Source organism: Glycine max, chromosome 1, assembly GCF_000004515.6.
Source record: "Glycine max cultivar Williams 82 chromosome 1, Glycine_max_v4.0, whole genome shotgun sequence".
Lineage (NCBI taxonomy): Eukaryota > Viridiplantae > Streptophyta > Magnoliopsida > Fabales > Fabaceae > Glycine > Glycine max.
The window spans coordinates 32589142-32610402 of record NC_016088.4 but is presented as its reverse complement, the minus strand read 5'-3'; the positions used below and the strand labels follow the sequence as shown (position 1 = coordinate 32610402).

At 33.6% G+C, this 21261-nt stretch overlaps 1 protein-coding gene across 15 annotated transcripts; it reads left to right on the top strand.

Moving 5' to 3' along the window:
• The first annotated feature begins 1250 nt into the window (after window positions 1–1250).
• On the top strand, window positions 1251–20032 carry LOC100776977 (protein SPT2 homolog). 15 transcript variants are annotated; one of them, XM_041013771.1, is made up of 16 exons: window positions 1252–1589; window positions 2695–2773; window positions 2966–3035; window positions 3310–3425; window positions 3777–3941; window positions 4273–4340; window positions 4698–4816; window positions 14449–14537; window positions 14680–14921; window positions 15658–15775; window positions 17490–17564; window positions 17652–17775; window positions 17878–18371; window positions 18480–18616; window positions 19112–19198; window positions 19605–20032. In XM_041013771.1, the coding sequence occupies exons 8-16, from the start codon at window positions 14511–14513 to the stop codon at window positions 19714–19716; spliced, it is 1416 nt and encodes a 471-aa protein (XP_040869705.1). In that variant the 5' UTR covers window positions 1252–1589; window positions 2695–2773; window positions 2966–3035; window positions 3310–3425; window positions 3777–3941; window positions 4273–4340; window positions 4698–4816; window positions 14449–14510; the 3' UTR covers window positions 19717–20032. The 15 variants fall into 15 exon arrangements, with proteins under 15 accessions (XP_040869703.1, XP_040869704.1, XP_040869705.1 ...); XM_041013765.1 differs by having other exon boundaries at window positions 14638–14921; XM_014774334.3 differs by lacking the exon at window positions 3310–3425 and having other exon boundaries at window positions 14638–14921.
• Window positions 20033–21261: the final 1229 nt, after the last annotated feature.

Below are 21261 nucleotides of genomic sequence, written 5' to 3'. Positions count from 1 at the left end.
AAATAAAATATTGAGACGATTTTAATCCAATTCAAAAATTATAAATCACTTTTTCAAACTCTTGCAAATTCTAATATTGGAAGAGACAAAAATATAAAGGAAAGAATATTACCATTTTTGTGTCTCTTTTCTACTCCAAATTTCTATCCCAAAGGAAAAACAATCAAAATTTCTTCACCTCTCCACCATTTTGGCATTCCCCCACCAACCAAAAACACTAGTATGATCAATAAACTTTGTTAAAAGACTCAACAAGTATATCTATTGTACAAATAATGAAATAAATACGTACAGATATTGTTCCCGAAGACTGATAATAATCACCAACTTTTAAGAAAAAAAAAACACAACAATTTTTTGTTGGTTCTTCCAACCATACCTATATCCAATTACTAGTAAAATTAGAATAAAATGTTTAATTCGTAGCATCTTTAAGCTAACTACAAATATTTTTTGACATTTCGCCCCTTCAGTTTATTACACTATTCTTTAGCTTATTATCTCTCCCCCAAGTTATGTACTCTTTCAATAAGAAAATATATATTTATTGAATTGTTCACTCAATAAATAAAACAAGAACCAAGTAGTTCCTCCAAAAAGAAAATTCTAAAAGGATAAAAATATTTCCAAAGATTAAATGGGTGTTTGGTTCCGCATCTAAGATCCACATATAGAATAAAATCACATTAAAAGTGATGCAAAAGCAATTACTAGTTGTGTTGGGGATTCATGTTTCCAAATACATTATAAGAATGAAAAGAATTATAATGACCATGGCAATAAATTATCCTAAACAATCGTCATTCTACATTTTTGGTATTTTGAGCAGAGGAGTTATTTATTGACCATGCTCCTTTTTAAATTCAGATATTTCAAAGAATGAGATTAAATGATAAAATAATTAATGGAAAACTTTAAAAAAATTTAAAACAAGGAAGAATTTAAGAAAAAACATAGGAATTAAAAAATGAAGAGCGAGAATAAACATATTAAAGTGTCAATAACCTTGACTGGCCTGCATTACTGGAAAATATAAATGTAACGTCGACAATACAATAATATTCTTATAAATAAAATATTTTTATTAACATTGGTCATAAAATGAACCATGTTGTAAATTTCCTTTATTATCGATTATTTTAAAACCAATATTATAATTGAGGAGTTAACATCGGCCTTTTGCTTTTTTGATAATACTGACGTTGTTATTTTTTTTATAATTTAAAATCGATTTTATTAAAAACCCATGTTGGGAAACGAAGGTCACGTTGGATATGTAGCAGAACTGCTTCACCTTCTCTTTTCTCCACTTCCACCACCACTCACTCACTCCACTCCCTCAAAATTCACAATCCTCACGTTGCCTCATTCACATGAAACTTCTCTCGCCCTCCGTGTTCTCGCTCTTTCTCTGAATCACTCATCCTTATAATAAACAAATAAATAGTTTCTCTCTCGAAGAAGGAGAAAGAGGTTTTCATTGTTCTTGTTCTTGTGGAAGAAGAAGAAGCTGAAGAATGGAGTCGACGGAATCTTCATACGTTCTTCTCCCGAGGGACCGAGGAAGCGCGCTGCATCGCATTCTCTAGGTATATCTGATCTGATCCGATCCGATCTGTTTTTTCTCTCTTTCGCTTTCATCCTTTTCGTTCCGCTTAACCTCGCTCTCTGCTTCGCACAGTAATGTAGGTTAGGGGACTGAATGTCGGTGGCGTTATTCCGCGGTCAACGCCTTTCTTTCCCAACCCTAATTCTTAACATTGGAGCTTCAATGTTGTTTCTCGCTAGATTTAGATTCATTTTCTTTTCCTGTTATGAAAATAATGAAGTAGGAGTGTTATTCTGTCCTGTTTCGTGTGTGGATGTGATTTTTCGTGGTTTACGTTATTTATTTGAAGTTCTGCTTTAGTAATTGAATGATTGCAATTTTATGATTTCAAAGTCAAGTAATTATGCCGACTTTATTCTTTTTTTCGGTTTTTAATTTTTGTAGATACCAAGCAACGTAGAGGGAATACTTTTTTTTTTTTGGTCCTTTTGATGCCATTGAAGAAGCTAACGGAACTTTTTAGAAAGCAATTTAAATTGGAGAAAGGTTGGAATTATTTCACTTTCAATAATTTGGGGCATATTCTGCTGTACGCAATTGCCTCATTTGAAATTTCGCTTTGGCTGTTATCCTTGACATAAAAAGTTTCGAAGATTCAGTTTGGTATCTGGGGAAAAAAAATTTATAATCGAGTTTGTCTTATATTTTTTTTTTTTAAATCTCATTCTAGAATTTTTTTCCCCTGTTTTTATTTGGATACCACACTAAACTCGAAGGGAGCAATTTTGGTTTAACACAAAATGTACTCCTCTTGGAGTTAAAATAAAAGAACAAATCACCTCCATAACTAAAAAAAAAAGCTTGGAAAAAGTGACTTAGTGTGTCAAAACAGAGATAATGCAACAAAGAAGTTACCTGGTTGGAGAAAACAATAATTAACTGAAGAGCTTTATATCTGGTATTTGCTTAAAGAAACATGAATGTTTACAATGTGAATCCAAGAAGTTGTATATTTATTTCATACTTGCAATGTCCAATTACTTGGTTGCATTCTTTAATTTGTTTTGTGATATCCTTAGCAGATTAATGGAATTTTCTTTCAAGCTGACATAGATTGACATTTTGAAATTAATTTTGATCTTCAGGTATGTTCCATTCTTGACGAGACACTACAAGCAGTTGGTGCTAAAACAATGGTGGTCGGACATACTCCTCAAACTATAGGTGTAAATTCGTAAGAGAATATATCTATTTAAACATGGTTAAAATAACCTCAAGTTGTCTAAATTTGATAATGTTGTATCTTACTATGGTTGAATTTTAACTTAAATGCAATTACAATATCTAGGTCGTTTAGTTCATTGTGGATGCATGGAATAGTACTATTAATTGAAATTAGTTCTTTGCTTCCTACAGTAAATACAATTGTAGCATATGGCTCAAAGATTGCAGAATGTGCAGTGGAGTTTTGAATTCAAGACCAAAGGTAAAACAAATTAATCCATGAGCATAATGTCCTTAATGAATGCTTTTGGTTATATACTAAATATTATAAGAGATAGTCACATGTTTCTTAACCTTTCTTCTGGTTACCGAGTGCCCACTTACTGTGGAAAAGGCTTGAATTTTTCATGGGGAATGTAGCATTGTTATTAGCATTGGAACTATGTAAATAAGTAAATTCCATTTATTATCTTGATAGTTCATGTTTCTCTAAATTTTGATCGACTTAAAATAGTTTTTAGACTGTATCTTGATAGTGCTTGAATCAACTTCACTACCCCATGAGTCCTATCACTCAAAAAACAAACAGAAAGAATCATAATCACTTCACCAGCTCAGGGATATCATGGAAAGAGGATCAGCAAACACCTAGGTATTTTTGTTTTAGATTTTTAAAATAGTGTACTTTCAATGATAAATTGATTACTAAGTAGTGTGAAATTGTTATAGAAAATCGTTTCTAAAAACGAAAATGAGAATGCCCTAAGTATTTGTTGCAAATACAAGCTTAAATGTAAAATACAGTGTGGAAAAGATAATTTAGATCATTAAATAGCTCTGCTGTTTGGGTTAAATGCATACATAAGAATTCATGCTACCAATGTTTGAACAGAAACATACCTTAATTAGTTATTTTTTATTTATCTTTCTTACATTAAGACTTATCTAAATTAGTGGAAATTGGAAAACTAAAATTGTCTTATACAAATTCATATTTTTCCAGGAACAACAGCAAGAAACTTCAATGTGGCATAGATGGTTTCCCTGTCACTTACAGAAAAGACAACGAGCATATTGGATGGTCCATCCACTCAGCTGAATTTTTCAATCCAATAAACCAAAACTTCACTAAAATCAGTCTTCATGCTTTTCATTAGCCCCCAAGAAAGTAAGGTCTACCCGGGTGATTTACACGTCGAAATAATCTTAAATTTTATTAGTTTCTGATATACAAAATGACTTTTATTTTAGTGTAAAATGGTACTAGTAAAAAGTATAATAAAAAATAACTAAAATGAGTGGCTTTTTCTAGAGCCAAGGACTAATTAGAGTGTTTCTAAAGTTTTAACAACTAAAATATCCATTCCATGCAATCTTGAGGACTAGCTAGCTCATTAGTTTATTCTTTAGCCCTTGCACTTCACGAAGACCTCTGGAATTAATTATGTAATTTCCACATTTATGGAAGACTCACTTAAACCTTATAAATACTTTTGCAGTGGATTGTATGCCTTCCCATCATCAACACTTCTTGCCTAATCATGGAACCTGAAAGGTACTGCATATGGTGAGTCTGTAGTTGGTTTCTATCCATATGTTGAATTCATTCTAGTGTTGCTGCATTAAACTATAGAAGTGAAACAGATATTGATATACCAGTATCACTTAAAGTGGCTAAATCTTAATAAGTGAATTCTATGTTTGTTGCAAATTAAACCATGCAAGGAGAAAAAAAGTATTTACATTGATCACCATTATGTTATTTAAGCTGTTAAAATTTGGTAGACCGCATTATAGGCTTGTTATGTATTACATGATTTTTTTCCTCTTAGCTTTATGTCTGTTCCCCCTCCCCAATCAATCACCAAACGGTGAGTAGTTAGGACTTACTAAGGCAAGATGCAAAACTTTCCTGATTGTGCAGATGGAGCTTTCACAATGAATAAAATACTGGAATTTGTAGATTACAACAAGTTTCCATTAGTTACAAAGCTGACTGAAATGAATTCTATCAGAGTCTTCTCCAGCCCCATCAAGCTTCAGGTCACTTTTATTTCCAAGTTTAATCTACATTAGATATTCTTGACTTGAAGTTCTGTTCCTATTCTGACTTTAACTGAGATATTAAGTGTAATATTTGAGTATTTTGCAATATGGTCAGTGCAATGACCTGATCAATTTAATACACTGAGATGCTGCAAATATTTTCTCACAGTTTCAATAAAAACAAAAAATGATGCATTTAATTTGTGAAACAAAAAAACTGGGCAGTCATCCTAGCAAGTCCTTGATCTTATCAAAATCACAATCTCTTTTATGATTTGCCATGTGTTGATCACTTGGTTGCCCCCTGGATGGTTGATATAATTGAAACAAATGTGAGACATTTGTAAAGGGAATGAATGTCTTTTTCAGAACTTATTGAGAAGTACTTCTTACATACAAAAATATTCTGGAGAATCTGAACTACCAAAATTGGTTCAGAACTTGGCCATGCTTGTTCTCATCCAATTTGATCATTTTCAATAACTGTAATTTGGTTAAAAGACTAATATTTAATCTTTAAGCAACTTGCAGAAACTAAGCCACTAAAGGATGTACTAAAATTTACTCCAACTGCATCCTGCCAAGTGACTTTTCTTTGTTGTTAATGAAAAATACAGGTTGTATGGACTGCTCCTTGCTAGTTTTATTCATACTTTCCTTTCCAAATATTATAAAGTTATTTCTTTTCTTATTGGAATTTCAAGAGACATCTTTGCATCATTTTGATCTATGCCTATTCCTGCTATTAAGAATGTCAAATTAAGTAAGATTATAAATTTATAATGGAATAAATGTGAGCTATTATGTATATGCTTGTAGGGGATTTGTATCAATGCATATTTTGTGATATGAGTGCCGAGCCAAATTATATTTAGGATTGGAATTTGATTTGGAGAGTGCTGAGTGAAATTATATATATATATATATTAAAAAAATGTCTTTCTACATCGGTTGTGGTTTTAACCAATGTAGAAAGTATCAATACTACATCGGTTGTAGTAATTGACAGATTTACAAATTTTTACAGACTTCCTACATCGGTTTTAGGAACAACTGATATAGAAATGTGTTTTCCACATCCGTTTTAAAAACTGATGTTAAAAGTGCTTGACTTTCAACATCGTTAGATACAACATCAGTTTTAAAACCGGTGTTAAATGACTTTTTTAACTGATGTTAAATGTCTTTTTTATAGTAATGTTGTAAGATGACATAACAATAGGAAGCAAAAGAGAAAAATATGTTTTAAGGTTATTTGGTGGGTGGCCTAGAGTGTGAAGTTAGTTTTCTCCAATATGCCAATGACACTATTTTTGTGGGGGATGTTAATGTGAAAAATGTTTTTACCATTAAGACCATTTTAAGGATGTTTGAATTGAGGGTGAATTTCTTTAAGAGTTGTTTTGGGGCCATTGGTGTGGATGATGGGGTGGTGGAGAGGTATGTGAAATTGCTAAATCGTTGAATCTTTTCTTTCCCATTTGTGTATCTAGGCCTACCCATTGGTGCTAACCCTAGGAAGGTAGGCATGTGGCTACCTATCATTGATAAGTTTAAGAAGAGATTGACTCTTTGGAAGCACAAACATTTGCCTTTTGCAGGAAAAGTGTATTTGATTAATTCAGTTTTGTATTCTCTTCCTCTTTTTTATCTCTCTTTCTTTAAGGTGCCAAAGGAGTTGTGTTCAAAACTTGTAAGGATTCAAAGGAGATTTTTGTGGGGTGGTGATGATGAGAATAACAAAATTGCTTAGGTAAGTTGGGAGAATGTGTGTAAAAGCAAGAAATCGGGTGGCCTTGGTGTGAAGGATATTTTGGTGTTTAATGAAACGATGTTGGGTAAGTGAAGGTGGAACCTTTTTAATAATCGGGGAGGTTTGTGGTGTGATGTTGTTGACTCTAAACTTGGCAAGTGGAAAAGACACTTTTGAATGAGGAAGATGCGTCCTTGGATTCTATATGGTGGAGGGATTTGAGGAAGGTGTGTGAGGGTAAAAGTGGTGTAAAATGGTTTTACAATGGGGTTTCTTGGAGAGTTGGTGTTGGTGATAAGATTAGATTTTGGAAGGATGATTGGGTGGAGGGACAATGCTTGGCATCACTTTGTTGAGATTGTTCCTTACATCGGAACAAGAAGATGCTATCATTGGGAGTATGGGTGTTTAAAGGGATGATTATTGGTGTTGGGAGCTTAAATGGTGAAGGCATACTTTCGTGTTGGAGAATGATCTTATAGCCCAGCTTATGGCTATGTTGGAGTTGGTGCAAGTGCGAAAATCGATGTTGGATTCGTGGAAGTGGTTGTGGTGTATTGGGTTCCTACTGTAACAATTTGTCTCGTCGTTATGATATTACTATTTTACAACGAGACATTAAAATTTTAAGTGAACGTTCTATTAATTTGATTATGAAAATTGTGTAATTTTTTTTGCGATATACATTCACCAAATAACACACAAATACGTGTGTGTGTGTGTATATATATATATATATATATATATATATATATATATATATATATATATATATATATATATATATATATATATAAAAGTAGAACCATTATATATCATAACATGTTTAAGGTATAATTTAATTTTTTACATGTATTTAAACTTGTAATTTACATATTCAATAAAAAAATAAGGAACCAATTAAAGAAGAGTTTGATTACAAAACACAACTCTCCCAAAAGAACTCCAACGTTATGAGGTTTGCTCAGCGACTCCAACAAAAAAATCTCCCTCCAAAATCACCTATTGCTGCTCATCTGTTCCCAAGAACAAAAGTTTGAAATCATCACAGGAACCAATCACATGGTATAAAATTATAAGGGTGAATTTATAGTGAAAGATTAACAAATTATCAAATGACAATGATTAGAAAAAAAAAATAACAACAAATAATCACAATTATTCTCAATAACCCATCTGTTTGGCATACACATATAAGACTAATTATCAACCTTTCAACAATTTAAATCAATTATGTTGGGAATGATGCATGTACCTAATTCAACTCTCAAATACAATGTGGTATCATTCGAGAGAAATAGCTTAAGTGTGTCTTCTTGATACTCTCACTTAGGAAAACTTAGAAGCAACTGTCGAGGTCATTCTATCGTGCATAGGTCACTCCTCCCCCCTCTCCCCTATGTTGATCAACATGATTCTCAAGGTAGTGTCAAACTAAGTGATATACCCTTAAGTACCAACATTTTTTTCTTGTGAAAAACCACAGGTATTTAGTGACAAAGTTTATATTATTTTCACACAATTATGCAGTTTGAAACACAGGCTTCAACAATGCATTGACCTTGAATAATTAAAAATTTTAAACAATTCCCTTCCTTCTCCAGGGATGCTTATAATTTTTTGAAGACCAAATCCCTTTTGCTTTTTTAGAAATATTCAGACAGGTCATTGCACCCCCAATATACATACACAACATGCATTTATCTCAATGACATCTTCAACATCATCTAATTTCAATGTCATCATTAATATCATCTCATCTCAATGTCATCATCAATATCTTCTCATCTCAACATCAACATCATCTCATCTGAAGATCATCATCAACATCAATATCGACATCATCTCATTTCAATATGAGCAACATCACAAGCAATCACATTCCACATTTATACATGTAACTCATACCTAGGATTCACATTCCAGGTCTTTAGACAACATACACCACTTATAATAATAATTTGTAATATAACAAGACTGATATTTAAGGAAAAATTCTGAATTAAAGAGAAGAACTATTGTATACAAGCAATTCTTAAGCCTATTTAAAATTTAGTAAAAGAAGTAAATAAGAGAACAAATATAAATTTTTGGACAGAGTTTCCTTTGTAATTAAGACTTTTCCCAAAATTTCAATCCATACAACATCATTCACAGTTTTATTCATCAATAACAAATATATTTCATCTCATTAATTAAAACACAAGTTTTCTTGAAAAATCAACATGCAATTGAACAAACATACAACCCCATAATTGGGTTTCCAAACTCCAAATATGACATCAAAAACTATAAACCCCCCTCACCTATCTATATCTCCTTTATAGTTCTTTGTAACTTTGTTCAAAGATCTCTTAGATTCTCATCCGTTGGTCCAAACACAGAACTTTATATACCAAATTGAAGACAATTTAATATAGATTTTAAAGGCAGAGTCAAAATTAACATTTGGGGTCAAATACCCTTTTAATTTTGAAATGAGCTAAAATGGTGTTTTGGGGTCCACATCAACAGATGCCATTTTAAAATTCTGATCACACTAATGTGATCGAGGTTTAGCAAAGGTCACAAAAATGAAATCAATTTCATAAAAAAGACAACCCTTATAATGTCTCACTTTCAAGGGTTTTTTAAAGGAAACATATAAACATCCGATAATGGTGACCAATTCACAAGAGATACATAGATAGGTTTTTTCTAATTAGGAGAAAGCATAAGAATTGTGGTTACCTCGAAGAAGCCGTGAAGGGAGGGTCGAGGGCTTTGTTCTCTACTAAACTCGCGAGTTGGGTTTTGAAGATTCTGCTTCGATTAAAGTGTTCATTTTCGTGCGGTGGTTTGACGACAATCGACGGCGGCTCGTGGCGGTCATCGATGATCGTGGGTTGGAGGAGGAAGAGGTGGGTTAGGGTTTGAGTGAGGGTTTTGGGAGAGGAAAAAGGTAAATTGTATTTTTCCTGGACGTATTTATAATCTGCAAGACTTGCTTAGTGAGTTGATCTCACTAAGTGAAATTTAACTTTTGGTGCTAAGTGAGACATTTCACGCTAAGCGGAATTTCTCTTCTGGTTAGAATTACGCTTAACGAGCTGGGTCGCTAAATGAATTATTCCTTCTAGATGGAATTGTGCTTAGCAAGTTGGAGTCGTTGAGCGAATTGTTTCCTCTGGGTGGAATTGCGCTTAGCGAGCTGGTGTCGCTAAGCGAATGTTCTAATGCAGATATACCAAACTCAACATAACCTAATATTCGCACCAAACAACTATACACGAATAGTTCACACAACACTTCAACTAATCCAAAATAATCAAGTAATTATATAACATCAAAATACATCAAGTATCTATTTTTGGTTATTTAAATTTCAGGATGTTACACCTAATCATAATTGGTGTGGCTTTCACTTATTCACGGCCTTATGCTCTTTTGTAATATCGGTACTTCTAGTACCTTTCTATCAATATATGTTTCTTTGTTGAGTTAAAAAAAATCATTTAAACATTTGGATGGAGTAATTCAACACGTGAATTCATTTTTTTGGGGAATTTCAAATTATTCATGTTAAATTAACTTGTTTGGATATAATATTTGAAACAAAATTCAAATTTTAGTAATTTTATGAGTCATTTTGATTAATTAAAATAATGAGATTTCAAATTCTCTCAAAAAATAAAGAATTTGAAATTCATTTTTTAAAGACGCTCACTCTCACTCATGGTCTCGCTTATGACTCTCTTTGTCTCTCGCTCAACACTTGCAACTAGGGATGATCATGGTTTTTACAGCTGACATCGACACAAGTTATTTTTTTATCGACGTTGGCCAAGGATTTTTCAGTTAGGATTTTTTTGTATGACAAACCAAGGCTATTTTTTGGTTGACACCAGCTAGGTCTTTTTGGCCGACGTTGGGTAGTGTTTTTTCAGCCAACTTCGGCCAAGGTCTTTTTGGTCGATATCAACTAGGGTTTTTCGGCTAACATCAACTAGGTTTTTTGGGTCGGCATCAGAAATAACTATTTCTTAGTCAACATCGGCTAAGATTTTCTCAACTTTCATTAACTAAAGTTATTTTTTAGTCAACATTGACAAGTGTTTTTTTTTTTTTTAACAATATTGACTAGGAATTTTCTGCCAACGTCAACTAGGATTTTTTTGGTTGACATTGACTAGAACTATTTTTTAGTTGATGTCGGCTAGAGTTTTTTGAATGATGTCGACCATATCTAGTTTTAGTTGACACCGACTAGTGTTTTTCAACTGACATCAGTTAGGGTTTTTTTGGTCAACATCAGCCAATGATATTTTTAAGCCGATGTCAGCTAATGTTTTTTAACCAATGTTCTCTAGGGTTTTTTTGTCGAGGTTGGATATGACTTTTTGGCTGACATCAACTAGGGTTTTCTTGGCTGACATCGACCATGATTATTTTTTGGTCGATATCGACCAGTGTTATTTTTAGTAGACATCAACTAGGTTTTTTGGTGGTTGTTAGTTAGGGTTTTTTAGGTTGTCATCGATTGTGATTTTTTCTTCTGAAAAAATCTTAACCAACGTCAACTAAAAATTAGCTTTGATTGAAGTTAGTTGAAAACCCTAATCAACATTGACTAAAAAATATATTTGACCTATAAAACCTAGCTAGCATTGCCCAAAATAACACTGGCCAATGTTGGCAAAAAAAATCCTAGTCGATGTCACCATAAAAACACTAGTCAATGTCAACTAAAAAAAATAGCTATGGCCAATGATGCCTGAAAAATTCTAGCCAGTGTCGACTAAAAATAGCTCTGACTAATATTGGTCGAAAAATCTAACCAACATTAGCCTAAAAACCCTAGCCAACATTGACTGATGCCAACAAAAAATAACCTAACCAACATTGGTTAAAATAACCATGCCCGACATCAACAAAAAAGAACACTAACTAATATTGACTAAAAAATAACTTTGGTCGATGTCAACCAAAAAAACCTTAGTTAACGTAAGCTAAAACAATTTAATTAAATATTTTAAAATTAGATAGTGTTTATTTTCTATAAAGTATAATATTCGGATTTCATCTATTTAAAATATAAAAATGAAATTTTGCATAGGAGATAAATTGAATTACTCTATCCAAACAAAGAATTTAAAATTTAAGAAATTTGAATTGATTTATCCAAACAAAATATTTGAAAATGAAGAAAATTAAAATCAAAAGAATTCAAATTCCAGACATTTCAAATCTCCAATAATTTTGAAAATTATTGTGTTGTAAATTATGAAAATTGAAATTTTGATAGAGAAAAAGAAAGTAAATAATGAAAATTGAAATTTTGATAGAGTTGTAAAAAAGTTAAACGTTAAATTAAAATCAAATCAAACGATTTATTTATTTATTAGCAAAAATGGGGAAGGGGCAAGAGGGCCAATGTGAAAATTAAGTGAAATTCTAGAAAAAAGGCAATGGTCCTTCTATATCATTATATTTTATCCTGCCTAATGGTAACTGATTCTTTATAATAAGAAACAAAATACAGTTCAATGAATGTTCCCAAGCTTGATGCATGATCTCATCATTTATGAAGGGGAAGAAACTCAATCAAAGGAATATATGTAGGGAAAAGATAGCAATTGCATTATAAATTCTTCCAAAAAAATTAATAATATTACCAAATCATTATCCTGCTCATTCAATTCAACATCAAAATCCAGATCAGAGAGGGCTAATAAATTTTCATCTGTAGTCTGAATAGCATTTGTTACAACCCCCAATAGACCTTCAAGTTCATAAGTATTTCCTTAGCTGCAAGACGTGTATGACTAGCTAATTGTCAAACTAAGTGCATGTCTAGGAAAGATTAATTTTTGAAAATAAATACTTGTTTTTAAAACTTTTCTCAAATAGTAAAAATAAGCATTAAGAAAAAAAGCTGAAGGAAGCAACAAAACATTTTCACAAAGGAGCAGCCAGAAGGAAGTCCATTACGGGTTAAGTAATGCAGATTACAAGGCAATATTGACCAATGAAAAGAAGATTCCTCCAAATTGGAATACGTCTTCATAAATTAAGTGGCCACGTCGTTTCAAAGTCAATGCTGAAGACAATTATGAATAAAGGCAACGATCCAAATGGTTAAATAAGTAACAAGTTTCTCTTTGAATATTCAGAAGAGAAATATATATTCAACTCTATGAAATGATGTATATAGGCTTATCATAGCATAGCAGTCAAGGATCAATCATCAATCATCAATCATGAAATAAAAAGGAGGCCATACCTTTGATTTTATGGTTACAGAGTCCATGTGTGCATGAGTGCACTTCCGTATGCAGAGTTAACCATATCGAAACAGTTACATAGTCATCAGAAAAATAGTAATAAAATTAAATGAGTAGAATTCAAATTGAGATTTCATAACAAAAAAATGTACAATGTTGTTTCAAGCATAGATATTTTATGGAACAAAAGACATCAAATATGATTATTTTTGTGACGTTAATCAAAATTTCTCAACAGTAATACATGTCATGATAGAAAAAAAAAAAAGCATAGAAGAACTAGAGGGAAACTGAAAATGAGAGAAAAAAGGAGACATGATAGATGAAAAGAAACAAGATTGCAAGCAATTGATAAGAAAATCGGAAGAACCACATTGCAAAAGCTAGAAATATTAGTTGGAGAATCCAACGCCTTATAAACCCCACACAAAAATCCCATACTTCCAATGTGAGACTCAAGTCTCATACCTTGTAATTGGATCCTCACATTCTCGATGCCCACTGATCTGAAATTGCAGTTTCAAGGAAATTATTGTACCACTGATCTGTTCTATTTGTAATCTAGCCATGTTTTGTATGTTTAGATCTATGATGGGTGGTGGCGGCGCCGCCTCCGGAGGTGATTCTCGGCAACAACGCACAATGGTTAACGACAGTGGTGATGAAGAAGCCAGAGGGGTAAATCGGGAAAGTCAAGAAGAAAAGGAAAAAATAAAGAAAAAAGAAGAAAAAAATACATCCATGGGATTAAAATTTGATAATTTTAATGGTGGAAATTCACTTTCCCACCGTGGGAGACCTATTACACTCTTCGACGCTAGCATGAGTCTATGATACATACATACATCCCAAATTTGAAGTATAGATTTTTCTTTTTGACAGGAAAATAGAAGTATAGATTTGACTCTTTCCCGTTGTTTATCTTTGGACAGGCCAGAGCGTCTCGGCGAAAAATCACCGTAAAGGGATCCGGGTCGGGTGGGTAATAACTAATGTGTTTTGTTTTGGGTATATAGTTCGAGAACCATCGCTGAAAGGTGTCGGAAATAATAATACGATAAGATTGGGTCACTCACTGTAAAGAAATCTTTGCAATCTAATTAAATCATCAATAGATAAATAAATTAAAAAAATAAAAAATTCTGCAACCCGACGAACACCATAAAAGAGCTACTCTTGCACTTCTAAATTCCTTTCTTTCATTTCGGTTTCCCCATTCAACGATTCTCGCTGTGTATCGATAATTCACTGTAAGTTCTCTCTCTAATTCCTCTTTCGCAATTTCCCTTTCTCCCATAGCTTCAATCTTATAATGTTTTTTCGTTTGGTATTCGCCCGATGCGGCTTCCCCCGACTCAATTTTAGGGTTTTCTCATCGCATAATCCCTTCAATTTCTCAATTTTTGTGCATTCGGGAGCAATCAATGATCGATATTTTTAGGTTTTGGTTTTGTTTTTCCATTCTGGCGAATTGTGCTTCTCGTAACCCTAATTTTAGTTTTCCTGAGGTGATTTTTCTTAATAAAAAAATTATGTCTCTCTGTCGTATTGGATTGGGTACGTTTCTTGTTTCTCATCTAATATCGCGTTCTTTGTGTAATTGGCACCAACAGAACGATCTTTCAAGGAAATACTCGTTGCAATCGGTGATTCTGCAGTTGTTATTGAAACCACAATGCGGGGCTATGACGACGAAGGAGATGTAAGCATTAATGACTTTTTAGGGTTTAAGTCAATATTTTCCCTTTTACTATTATTTGTTCTATTGTTACCTTTCCTTTTGCTGATTGAGTTTTATGCAGCATTTTTGCCTCATGATAATTCCCTATCTCATGGAACCACAGGGTTACGACGATTATTATGAGAATGAGGGACAAGAAAATGAGTATGAAGAGGGGGGTGAGGAAGAGTATGAAGAAGAGGAAGAGGTGCCCAGGAAGCCTTCAAAGGAAGAAATGGAGTACCTTGAGTTGAGGCAGAAGTTGAAAGAATCCATTAGAAAGCAGATGAAGAAGGATAGTAGTGCTAATGGTACTTTGCGCCGGGATTCAACCGACCGAAACAAGAATAAGCTTCCTTATGATAAGTGAGTCTTGCAACCATCTTTTCATCAACTATTTACATGAGTGCTTTGAGGAAGTCTCGAGCTAAAATATCCTATTTTTGATTGGGGCTTGGGTTCAAGAATTAAAATTTGTTTTTGTTTAGTAAGTTCAATTGCACCTTTTCTCTTCAACATTGCTCTTTGAGGACTATAATCTCATTAACATGATCTTGTTTATCATGGACATCTATATGAAATCAGTTGTTTGAGGGCTATAATCTCATTAACATGATCTTATTTGATGAATTTTTATTTGTTTACCACACCTGAAAGGATGTTTTTTGTCTGTTTAGAGGCTAGTTGTTGCTTAACCATTTTTTGCTTTTCCCTAGAGCTGGATAGATGTTTTCATTACCTTATATTATAAGTGAGATGCTCAGTTGATTACACACAATCCATTAGTTTGTTCTTTTAACTAAGCATTTTACTTTTTATATTGATTGTGTGTAATCATTTCTTTATGTAATAGCTGAGTTTAGTTTTGCATATTGTTTAATTTCTGTTTGGTTTTTAAGATATGTTTTATTTCGTTTGTGCAATTTGTGATTTTGGGGCTCAAGATTTTGTTACTTTTCTTTTTGGCTTGTGTGGGTGATATTTATTATACATGCTTTGTGTTCTTCATTGATGCATTTTGAGTTTGCTTGACATGCTGTCTTGGTAAGTTGAAATTTGGCAACAGGAATGCTGAAAATATAGTTTCAATCTTCAATTGCAGTTATGGCTCCTTTTTTGGTCCATCTCAACCAGTTATTGCACAGAGAGTAATCCAGGAGAGCAAGTCATTGCTAGAAAATCAGCATTTGGCATCTAGGTTTTCTAACCCACAACACATTGTAAGTCTTCAGAATTTCTGTTTTGGTGTTTCTTTATAACTTATGTATGAAGTTCTGTATAATATTATTGGTCTTCAATTCTTAATTATGTACTATTACAATTCCTTTCTTTTTCAAAGTGATCTTAAACATTTTAAATTGACTATTTGGGATCTTGTTATAGTTGGCATCTTATTTCCCATTTGGCAATGTGAAAAGAAATTAAAATAAAGGCTATAAAGCAATACAAAGAAGTTGCGCAAGAAACTTGACCTGTTTATTGTTTAAACATATGATATGATTCCTTTTCCTGTTTTGCCTGCTATCTTTTGAGTAGAGGAATACCTAGATACGGTCTGGTGTTTGATGTGTTGTATTTATTAATGTAGTAAAATTTTACTTTAATGTCAAGCTCCTAATGCTTTTCTTCTTATTGTGACTTTGGAAGCTCCTTTGGCAGTGATTCATGTAGTTCATGTAGTGTGACTAAAGTAGGATATGAAAAACAACATGAAGCATCCCCAAAATGCTGTAGTAGTATGGCAGATGAGAGTGAACGCTACACCAAACATAACAATGAAACAAATAGTTTCTAAGACATGCATTGCATACTAGATGATCAAAACTCAAAAGTACTCAAAATCGATAAGAGGCAGGCCTTGGCAGTTGCTATGAAAAACTGAGACAGGGCTTCTGCTTGTACTTGTAAAATACTACATGGTCTAATTATTAGTTTAAATAGGTGAATTAGGTTAGGGTATTCTAACATTGCTTCCTATCAATTGTATATTAAGTTTAATAATTGTCATCCATTTTTTGCTCCTTTCCTTCTATAAATCTAAAATCTTATTCCAAAGTGAATGCTTATCCGAAATTATGAATAGCTATCCTAAAAAATGTGAGTTGCTGATATGGCCAAAAGCACTTATTGCCATGCCAATAGCTTAAGTTGCTCTATGGGTTAAACCCAACCCATAGAGTAATCATGTACGCTCATGACCCTTTGAGCATATCATTACCTCCCATGTTAGAGAAGGTTCACTCTTGAACCTTAAGTAATTGAAAAGATGTCAAGCCCACACCAGATCTAATGCGACACCAGATCTGATGCCAAATGATGTGAAAATGCACACATATTACCATTCCAAAAGATTAAGCTGGCAGTAGAGGCCCAACTCTTGACATATAGCACCCTGCATCAGATACCATACCCTTCCCTATTTAAGGCATTGGGTATGGGCCAGGGCACTAGGTCATTGAACCACACCCATAGATCCAACATGTACTCTCGTTATCCTTTGGGCATGCCAATTAGACATTTTTGACATGATATCAGAGTGGAGTGTTACATTTAGTGCAGGGGTGTGCCAAGTTCTGTTCTTCTTGGACATTAAATGGTCTAGCATTTGCATATCTTCTGTGTCTTTTTTTGCTCCATAATTTAATTAGGCTATTAGTCTTATTGTAAATAGATTTAGGTTTGTACAAGTATACTTGGCCGAATTTTTGGTATAAATAGGAGTAATTGGTTAGGTTATTGTATACTATAGTTAGTGTTATTATTCTTAGCTGTCATTCTCTCTTTTCCTTCTACCCTAAAACTATAATTCTTAACATTACACAATTACTTTTGCTCATGTACCGAGAATATGCAGCATTTAGATTATTTTTAATATATTTTCCTCCCTGGAGTATTTTATTGAATGCTGCTTCCTCTTAATGATATTGTCTGCAGAAGAAGAACCAGAATAAAGTACCTAGTGGAGGATCAAAGTCTTCATCTCATAATCTGGCACCCAAAGTCAGCGAGGTTTTGTGGTTATCTGTGTTAAGTTTTTGATGTCACTTTGTAGCTTAATCTCTGTGCTCTAATTGTTTATTTTCCATATTCATACAGATACAAGTTAAAGCCCAGAAAATCAAGAATACTAGAGATTACTCATTTCTTTTATCTGATGATGCAGAGCTTCCAGCTCCTTCAAAAGCCCCCCCACCACAGAATATGCCTATAAGAAATTCTGGTATATTGCACTTGGTGATGTGTGTATATGGTGTTGAATGTTGGATTAAAACATGTTATTGTAATTAAGGAAACTTATACAGGATTTTTGCTGATGTTGAAGAGGGACGACCAGCTCAAGTTCCAGCAAGGAGTAAACTGCCTTTGAGCAATGGTGGCAAGCATGTTCGTGCCAGTCATGAGGAACGGAATGTAGGTTCTGCTGCCGGCCGTTTGCCTCCTAAATCAGGATCCAGTTACAAGACCAGTAAACCTAGTATGGCATCAGCAGATTCTAGAAAGCAGCTTGGTAACAACAGTGATAATGGACCAGGCTGGCCAGTTGGGCCAAAAGGCTTGCCTTCAAAGATTTCTGTTGGTACCACTGGGAATAAGTCTTCAGCACCTGGTATAAAAAACTCTGTGAATGGTATGCGGAAATCACTCCCTTCAAAGAATCATCCATCCATTCCAAAACAGAGTGTAGATCAAAGAATTTCGAAGCAGAGTGTTGAACAAAGAATTCCAAAGCAGAGTGTGGAACAAAGAAGAGACATACGAGAACTAAATAGACCTAAAATGACACCAAAACAACCAGTGGCATCATCAAAACCACAGGTGTGATGCTATATACTTGTGCTCACTTACACATGGATCCCTTATATTATGGATTTTAACCTTTAGCTTCTTCATAATATATATTTAAATTGCTCACTCGTTTTGCAGATAAATAAGCCACTTAAACAAAATTCAGTTCATACTGCTTCGCAAGATCGTCGTCCCAAGCATAAGGTTGCTAAACGACCCTTTGATGATGATGAGGACGAAGTGGATTTCAGGAACGTGATCAGAAATATCTTTAAGTGGGTTTTTGTTTTTCTAACTAATATGCTGATAACATTGAGTTTTATACAATGTGTTCTTTGATGTTTTTTGGAGAGAGAAAATGTTTGGAACTTGGAATATTCTTTATTGTGCGTGACATCTTCCCTACAACTGGACTAATAAATCACCATGGGCTACAGAGATATGCTTAAATTCACCTTCATTGCTGTGCTACTTGTCTTGATTCTGTTACGGGGAGGAGAGATTTTTCAATAAAAACTTGTTTGAATGGCTGATATAATAATTTACCTCAATTGACAAAATACATGTTTAAATTAAGCTTGATTGTTGCAATACCTGTCTCTTGATTTGTCTTATGGTGTTATACAGAAGGGAGAGAGAGGGGAGGGGGTAGGTCTTGGGGAGGACGGATTTTCAGTCAAATTGTATTCAATAAGCATTGATTGTATCTTGATTTCATCCATTGATGACTATTTAGAACTTTTAATAATCATTTGTTGGTTCATTTGCAGTTACAACCCCAATAAATTTGTTGATGACGATGACGATGACAATATGGAGGCAGGCTTTGATGAAATCTTGAGGGAAGAAAAGCGGAGGTTTGTTTCTCAGATTAAAATTAAATGTCATTTACTTGTTAAATAAGTTGAACTCAAGAGCTACTTGTCATTTACTTGTGAAATCTTGACGATGACGATGACAAATTGTCTTGCTTTTACTTGTTAAATAAGTTGAACTCAAGAGCTAATGCAAAGTCCTTCTTTTCCTCATTTTGGGCTGAAAAAAGTTGGCCTTTCCTGGCACTTATTGATGCTCATCCTTGCCACTTTCCCTTTACTTTTTCTTCCATTTGCATGCATCAAATACTTTCGTATCCCTTCCATTTCCCCGGCCACTTGATTGTGTTATAAATCCTATTGCCATTTAATCATGATTTCTGAATGATGCTTTTCATATTAAGTAGTTTTTTGGGTTTTCGATGATTTTTGTGTAATACACATGCAGTGAAATGATTGCTAAAAGGGAGGACGAGGAGCAACTTAGGTTAATTGAGGAGGAAGAGGAAAGAGAGAGGAGAAGAAAAATGGCAAAGTTAAAGAAACGGAAGCTTGGCTAGCAGTAGTTAGTAGTAACATGTCATTGATTTTGGTATAATGAAAATTCTCTTTTCCCAAGGGCAGTTTAATCATGGGATTAAATTATACAATTCATCAATGAAGATAGAAAAACATTCGCCCTCACATTGAGCTTGTTTCAATTTGAATTACTTAGAAAAGATATACCGTTATGTAAACGCAGTTTCGGATTTAGTCAAGGGCAGGGGTTGGGGTTGCATTGTGTATGTATGATTTTGAGCGTTTTGCACACTGATTGGCGGTCATTATACGCAGTGGATGGATTGGAAATGAGATATTGTTCACCATTTTGCTTCATCTATTATTCTGAGCAATGTATTTTATAATAGTTTTGGTAGCCAAACAAGGTCTTTTTCTTTTTTTTTTTGTATAATAGTGACAACGAAGATTGAAGCTTGAACTTTGCTATCCAATCTCACTATTAGGCCGAGTTTAGTGTGTTTTAAGTCATTCTTAAAACTAGGTTATTCTTTTATGAGAAAAATGCGTGTTTTTAGTTCATACATTTTAGGTTAAACGTGATCAACGATTATGTTTTCATATTAAGGAATTTGGTTTTTCGATTTTAAAAAACAAGTGAATTTTCTCATCTCTTTTAAGAATTCATCATTTTTTTTTATACTTGGAAGAAATTAAATCTATATGTTTTACTTTAAGTTTGATGATTGTCGTTCCTTTCGGGTGGTTTTTAAGTTTGAGTTTTAAATTTTAAAAATAATTAATTTTTAGTTTTAGTTTTGAAAAATTTTATATTCAAGTTTTAAAACAAGATTAATTTTAAAATAAACTCATTTTGAAAGTTTTATAATAAAATTAGTTTAAGAGTGTTTTTGTGTGGGGTGAAGACAATGGTGATGTAGCAAGCAATAATAACAATATAGATATCAGTGGCGACAACATTGATAGTGGTGGTAATAATCATGTCGGCAATGAAGGTGGCGACAATGATGGTAGTGATGACAACGATGTTAGCGGTGGTTGCAGCAACAACGTTGGTGATAGTGATAGGTGGGTGGTAGTGGTATCAGTAGTGACGGCGGCGATGGTAGTAATGTTGGTGGTGGCGCTGGCGGTGGTGATGGTAGTAGTAATGGTGGTGTTGGTGATAGTGGTGTTGGTGTCGACAACCACTAGTGGTTGCGATAACGTTGGTGGTGGCAATGGTATCGATGTTGTTGGTGGTGGTGACAATGATAGTGTTAGTGAATGTGTGGTGATAGTTGTGTTAGATGTGACAGTGATGGTGATGACAGTGGTAGTGATAGTAGCAGCTGTAGTGGCTACAAAAAGTGCAATTGTCTAATGTGAAAATGTATTTTTTTTTGTCTTAACCCTTCGGTCCACCTAAGGACCCTGACGAGTTTGACCGGGAAATAAAGCCTAGCTAAGAATTGTTTTTGCCTAAGATCGAACTTGGGTATTATCCGGACGATTTAATTTTAACTTCAATATATTAACCACTTATGTTCAATAACTTGGTTGAAAAATGTGTTTTTTTAGAAGTAAACCAAATTCACGATTTTTTT